This window comes from Dermacentor silvarum, chromosome 9 (assembly GCF_013339745.2).
Source record: "Dermacentor silvarum isolate Dsil-2018 chromosome 9, BIME_Dsil_1.4, whole genome shotgun sequence".
Classification (NCBI taxonomy): domain Eukaryota; kingdom Metazoa; phylum Arthropoda; class Arachnida; order Ixodida; family Ixodidae; genus Dermacentor; species Dermacentor silvarum.
This window is the reverse complement of record NC_051162.1, coordinates 14,699,792-14,706,907: the sequence shown is the minus strand read 5'-3', so window position 1 is coordinate 14,706,907 and position 7,116 is coordinate 14,699,792. Positions and strand designations below refer to the sequence as shown.

General features: G+C 55.0%; 1 protein-coding gene across 1 annotated transcript; it reads right to left on the bottom strand.

Moving 5' to 3' along the window:
• Positions 1 to 3,525: 3,525 nt before the first annotated feature.
• Positions 3,526 to 4,371, bottom strand: LOC119463448 (uncharacterized). Its single transcript, XM_037724293.1, has one exon. It carries the CDS (start codon positions 4,369 to 4,371, stop codon positions 3,526 to 3,528), a length of 846 nt encoding a protein of 281 aa, XP_037580221.1.
• Between the last annotated feature and the right edge of the window lie 2,745 nt (positions 4,372 to 7,116).

Below are 7,116 nucleotides of genomic sequence, written 5' to 3'. Positions count from 1 at the left end.
CCACTTGGCCTCGCCCTCTTTACAGCGTTCCATTGCGGGAGACGGAATTAACGGAAGCTGACAGCTTTGCCGTTATCGGCCCACGAGAAAACTCCGCTCCCGCAATTCGACCGCGACGTGCCTAAAGTAAATAAATGAAAAGGAGAGAAAGACAGAAGGAAAAGGAGCAGAAGACGAAAGAAAAAGAGAAAAAAGAAACGTAAGCGAAACGCGAAAAAAAAAAACTGTGGTTCTCCCCGTCAGGATTTGAACGTTTAAACTGTGAAATGGCCAGGCGCGGTCGGCGCCGCGGTTGTGGTCGCGGCGTTGCGACCGCAATGCGGCCCGGGTGGTGTGTCGCGGTCGGGTGAGTTCGGGCGGACGCCCGCGTTGCGTCGCGGCATTTCTGGAGATCAGTCCCGCGGCACGCCCGGCCGTCCATCCATCCCTGCACCCCGAGTCCATCGGCCGGTGGACTATACGCGGTCACGAGTCTATACGCGGCCACGAGCCGGCGCACAAACGGTGCGGTAGTAAGTGTGTCAGGGTTCGTGTAACATCGCAGACACGTCACCGAGTTCTGTCATGTTTCCGGTTGCTGCACCCTCTCGCGTACCCGACCCGACGGGCGCGCTCGGTCCTAACTGCGCACGTCGGGTATGGCATCGGTGATGATTCACACCAAACGAACTAGGACAGCCCTGTTGCGAGGCGATCGGAGCAGGACCGGGTAATTTCTTTCTACGAGTGCGCTCGACGGCTATTTTTTGTGCCCCTCGTTCCATAAAAACAACGTAAATAAAAATGAGGGAAACCCGCACCACCATAGGTATCGCAGGTTTGAACCAATGAAACATAAATGAAAAGGGGTATGAACCCAAAACAGTTTTGAAGAAAAGCCAATGGTGAAAAAAAAAACCAACTGCGAGAAGAGCTGAACGAAATGCCAAGATGAGAGCGTTGGCAACGAAAAACTCGATATTCCCAAAGGTCAGCATTGGCAAGGTGGGATGCATCTCGACTGCATTTATTAAGCAAAGCTCACAAAAGCACTTGATACAGAAAGGAAAAAGAAGGGCTGTAGGAGAAATAGGAAGGGTGTCCAGGGCGGCAAGGCAGGCCATCGAAAGCAAAGGCCAGGCAGGTGCGGGCAGGTGGTAGTATGCGGGTGGCCCAAAATCTAGGAAAAGGAGGTCAATGAAGTGCTGAAAAGGCTTTTAGCTGTGAAATATTTAAAGAGTAGGAGGAAGGTAAGCGAAAAGAAAGCACCAATGTGATGTGATACAGAAAAGAAACGAAAAGGCGTGTGCAGGGGAGCGCGAAGAAGAACGATGGTGATGATGACAGGTATGAGGATGGAGTCCAGTCATTCCGCGAATGGTACCCCCGGAGCAACGCCCCACCTTAGTTAGCGTAACCAAGGGCACCAAACAACGAAAGCAGGATAAAGATATGAGAGAGAAATGTGAGGGCGAGAAAAGATGCAAGTAGTAGAAAGAGAGATGAGTCAAGAAGAAGATGGGAAAGTAAAAGAAGAAATTAGGCGATAGAGGCGAATTAAGAGTGCTCTCTTCCGCTGGTTAAGGAGAAGTGAAGGGTAGTGTGTGGGACTGAGAAGAAAGTCATTGCGGTCCTTAAGTAATGTAGCAACGTCTGAAGTTAATGGGCAATGGTTAAAGTAATGAAGTAGGTCGATACAGAAATCACCGCAGGCACAGTTACTATGAGGGGAGAGATGAAACCGGAAAAAGTAAAAAGGTAATCGGGCATGACAGGTGAGAAGTTGAGCAAGAGGTTTGCGGGGCGGGAAGAAGGCAGGTATCTGTAACACATTAGGAACCCAGTGGTAAAGCGCCGTGTCCGCGCTGTCGCGCGACCAGGCAACATGCCACTGGGCGTAGGAGGATGCACGCATCCTAGATTTAATTGAGGCCTGTGAAAGAAGAATGGACCTGGAAATTCCCCGTGCCGCAGCCGAACCGGCGATGCTGTCTGCAAGCTCATTGCCGACAACACCCCGATGGGCGGGCACGTGGAATAAGAAGACGGGACGGAATGATAAGATAGAAAGGAGGAGTTGTTTAGCTTCATGGACGTAGGTATTTGTGGTGGTTAAAGTGGATATAGCGTGAAGAAGGGAGAGGCAATCAGAGTAGATATGAAGCGGGGTAGCATGAGGTAAAGTGCGGACGTAGATGAGGGCCTCTAAGAACGCGATGACCTCAGTAGTATAAGCACTAGTTGCCCCGATGATCCTGTATCGACCCACTTTGATGATGCGGCTATGAGGGTGAAACAAGACGAATGCAGAACCGGCGGAGAAAGAAGTGTAAGAACCATCTGTATACAGATGATAGACAGGCAGGGACGTCACATGACGGACTTGACGGAGTTCCAGAATTCGAAAGTGAAGGCGAAATTTGAGACTAGGATGAAGGAGCCAGGGATTAAGAAGATACTGGGTGTCACGGGGATCGTACGTGGAGGGGCCATAAAAGGTAAGGGTTTTGAGACTAAAAAGGGAAAATTGAGCATTTAAGCGATCCAATTCAATAGTTAGGGGGAAAGCATGGGCGAGAACCTGAAGGGAGGAAGTGCGGGTGGTGCGAAATGCGCCAGTCATGGTTAAAAGGAGAGTGCGTTGTATAGAGGTTAATTCAAGTTTAAACTGCGAAGTCGGGAAAGTCGGCCACCAGACCGGGGAGGCGTAAGTGAGAGAAGGAAGAAGCACCTGATTGTAAAGTAAACGTAAAACGGGAGGAGACAGAGAATAATGCATACGGATGAACAAGAGGAGACGGGTGGAGAGAAGATCTGATTTCGTACGGAGGTAATTTAAGTGTTCGTTAAACGTAAGATTGGTATCGAAAATAACGCCCAGAATCCGAATACTAGTTTTTGAATGCAGAGAGGTTCCATTTACACGAACAATGGGTTGGCGGGTGCGTGATGATGATGAAGTATGACTGTTCGGAAAGTATAGAAAAAAGGATTTGTCGGTGCTGATAAGGACTTTACATCGCGAAGCCTATGACGCGCTCGACGGCGTCATAGTTTGCGCGAGAGCATAAGTGAGCGGGCACTCGTATATGTAATGTAGTGTTCGAACGATTCACACATTCAACCGCAGGGGCATAAGGACTGCCTCATCAGATTAAACCGATGAAAGTAGTAGAGGAATCGTCCATGCCCTGTCAATAGCGTGACCAGCGGGTGCAACGGAGGGAAAAACGAAGGCAGTTCGTCTATACGCGGCAGCCAGCGAAAAAGTGTCGTGTCCGCGTTTTCTTCCCATCGGTGCGACCATTGCGTCCGCTGTTCCTTCCGAAAAGCAGGTCGGACTGCCTTGATAGTTATCGGCGCCACTCTTTCTATCCCTATGCTTGCGGCTCGGGACGCAAGAAAGTCGGCCAACTCGTTTCCGAACAGGCCACTGTGCCCCGGGACGTAGAATAACTCGACCCGTGTCGTGCTCTCGATTTCCTGCAGCAACAACTTTATCGCTGCTACTGTAGGGTCCGTGGTGTTCGGTCTGGACAGCGCACATTAACGTACCTCCTCGCTGGCGCCTCCGCCCCGTATGTGCGCGAGCGCCTCGGCAAACGCGATCACTTCCGCACTGTACGCGCTCGTAGCCGCCAGTATTCTAAATCGCCCTATCGAACCGATGCGTCCTCTCGGTCCCAGGACGACGAAGGCAGCCCCGGACGAGAGTGTCGTATACGAGCCGTCGGTGTAGACGTGGACACCCTCGTCACGAGCAAGTTGCCGGGCTTGGTGTAGGGACAGCCGTCGGAAGGTGAATGACCGGGCGTCCGCCGGATGCGTGTCCCACGGGTCAGCAGGGTACAGCACGTCACGTGGCGAGAAGGACGACGCGCCGTAGCGCACGCTTTCGCGAAGGGCGAAAAGGCGGAACTCCGCATTCGCCCTGTCCAGCTCGAGCGCCAACGGAGGGGCGCGCATAAGGACCTGAAGGGCCGCGGTGCGTGTGGTCCGAAAGGCACCCAATAACGAAAGGAGGACAGTGCGCTGCACAGATGCGACGCGGGCGCTTAACCGGCAATCAGGCTTGTCGCTCCACCATATGATGGATGCGTACGTCAAGGCAGGCAGCATGACCTGCTGGTACAGGCGAGTGGACACTTTTGGCCGTAGCCCGCCCTGCATCTGCGCGAACGCAATCGGCTTCGCCGATAGGAGCTCCGCCTTCTCCTTCGGGTGGTCAGCATGCTTGTAGAACGACAGCCTCCTGTCGAAAACTACGCCGAGAATTCGCAAGGACTCGACGAATTTTAAGCCTTTCCCCTCGCCCCCCAGACGTATAGTGGGATGCACCCTCTCCATACAGCCTCGGCCATGGGAGAAGAGCACGCAGAAGGTCTTGTCCATGTTGAGCGACACCCGGGCCCTCTCCCTCCATGCTATCACCCGCGCCAGCACCTCAGACCTGCTCCCAGCTCATCCCGCGACCGTGCTACCACGAGTATCACGGTGTCGTCCGCGTACGCCTGGACAGTGGCTCCGGGTGGCATGGGAAGGCACAGCAAGCAGGTCATGTATCACAACATTCCATAGCAGGGGTGACAGCGGCGATCCCTGTGGGCTGCCCAGAGACGGGCTTGCCGCAACCTCTCCCGCATGTGACCGAAAAATCACGTGTCTTTCCTCCAGGAAAGACTTTAACAAGTGATATAAGTTGCTCGGCAAGGCCCTGTCTCTGAACAAGCGAAGCACCAGAGGGTGCCAGACACTGTCGAACGCCCCCCTGAAGTCTAGAGACACGAGCACTACTGGTGTCTTCTCGGCCTTAAGTTGGAGCACTCGCGATTTCATGTCATACAGTGCCAGCACTGCACTCATCCCGTGGGTGAATCCATACTGTCTCGCGTGTATGTGCCCGTTGCGATGCAGAAAGTAATAAAGTCGCAGGCATAAGAGGCGCTCGAGTACTTTCCCGAGAACCGAGTTGATACATATTGATTGGTCTGTACGACCCCGGGAGCTCGGGTGGTCTGTTGGGCTTGGGAATAAAGATAATTCTACCTCTCCTCCAGCAACGGGGAAAGTACCCAAGGTGCAAAGCTACATTGAAAACCATGAGCGCAAATCCTGGCTGCGCTTTTAGCAAGCCCTTCACTAACGCCGGCGTGAGTCCGTCCAATGCGAGTGCCGAATTGCCCGACATATTCCCCAGGATTACGTCAATTTCGGCCGCGGCAAAATTCCGCTCCCGCTCGCGCGTCTAATAGGCTGTCGCCACCAGCGAGCGCACTTCCGCGTGACACGGCTTGTCCTTACTGGGGTCATCCACCGCTACCTGTGTCCGCAGAAGCAGGGCCGCCGATTCGAGGTGCGTGGTTGTTGTCACGCCCTCCGGTGTCACCATCGGCGGCAGGCTCAACTGTGGCCGCGTCCGCCCGAACGCCTCGCGGTACGGCCGCGAGAAGATTGATTTTTTCGTACAGAGAGCATAATATTGCCTCTGATGTACTTCCTTCGCCTCGCGTACCGCACGCCTAAAGGACGCTAGGGCCGCGCTATACTCCACGCGGAGTAAGGGTCTCAAATCGTCCTGCGAGCATCTCTGAAATCTGCGGCGCATCGCGTTCACCTTACGCCGGCGTTGCGCAAGCTGTGGTGTCCACCATGGATTGCCTTTCCCCCTGATTGGTCTTAGGTGCTTTTTATGCAGGCGGTCAAAGAGAAGCTGAAATCCGGACAATACCGCATCCAGAGCCTCCGCCGATCGCAGATCTGCGCCGTGCACCCGCGCAAACCACTGTTCGTCACGCAGCGAGTCCAGGAGTTCAAGCTGCGCAAACGTTGTGAGTCTCCGACGCCGCTCTCCCTGGCCCACTCCGATTTGCATTTCATCGTTTCGATGCTCTGAATAAGTTAAATCGTCCCACACAGCCCAGCTGAACCCTGCCGCAACGACGCTGGGTGTCACCATCGTGACAACTATCCAGCTTGCGGCGTATTTCGTTTCGTACGTGGGCTGGCTTTGCGGGTCATTTAACACAATCAGGCGGTTGGCTGCCATAAATTCTAGAAGGCGCGTACCTCTCTCGTCCCCCGCACATGGACCCCAGAGCGGGTGTTTTGCGTTATAATCGCCCGCGATAATGACGTTCCGGGTTCGCGACAGCGCCATCGCCCACTCCAGCCCCTCAAGCGTCGTCTCCATAGACCGATGCGGTGGCGCGTATGCGGAGATGATCCTAAATTGAAGGTCTTTCGCCTCGCAGTACACCGCAAGTTCGCAACCACTAATTTCGTTAGGACCAGCGGGCAAATAAATATCTGGCTGCGGCCTATACGTGAATATCAAGGCTGCAGGGTCATTTTCCACACCAAACGTATGATAGCCCGGCGGGAGCTGCGCCACCTTCCCGCGCGGACGATAAGGGTCAGATACCGCCGCCAAGGGCGCCCCGCATTCCCGCATGCGCTCGCACAGATTTTGCGTGGCCAGCCTAGCATGGTCCAAGTTTAATTGTATAAACGACACCCTCACCCTCCCCTCGACCCTTCAGTTCTTCTGCCGCGCGTCCCAACACCCCGCTTCTTAAGCCGCACGCCCGCGGTCGGCCCCTCGCCCTCCGACGCGCTGTCATCTCGAGCTGACCTTTCACCCCCCCCCCCCCGCCCTCGCGGCGCGCGTGCCGCCGCTAAGCGCCATAATTTGTGCGCGCTCTGAGCCTCGCCACCCTCTCCATCAGCCTCGGACACTCGGGGTGCCCAGCAGGGTGACTCGACGACGGAAGACCTGCGCGGCGGCCCTCCGCGCAGCCCACAGCTGCTTCTCCCATGCTGACCCTGCACGTGCTTCCAAGGTGCTCACCCGCGCAGCGCATGCAAACCGCCTTGGAGGCATCGTTGCGCACCGGGCACGTGGTGCGACCGTGACCATAGGTTGCGCAAAAGGTGCACGTCGGGACATGCAGATCCTCCGTCACCCGGACCATCGTCCAACCCAGCGAGAGACGCGGACGCGACATGAGTTCCTTGAACGCCTCAGGGTTCACCTCGGCGATATAAGCACACGTTCCCGCCCTCTCTCTGTCGGTCACCCTGACCTTGCACGTTTCGAGGTCGAGGCCAAGGCCGGGGTTCCTATCATTAAGCCTTTCT

Bases quoted from the DNA above. Each gene is read 5' to 3' on its own strand.
- LOC119463448 (XM_037724293.1), bottom strand. From the start codon at position 4,371: ATGGACAAGACCTTCTGCGTGCTCTTCTCCCATGGCCGAGGCTGTATG.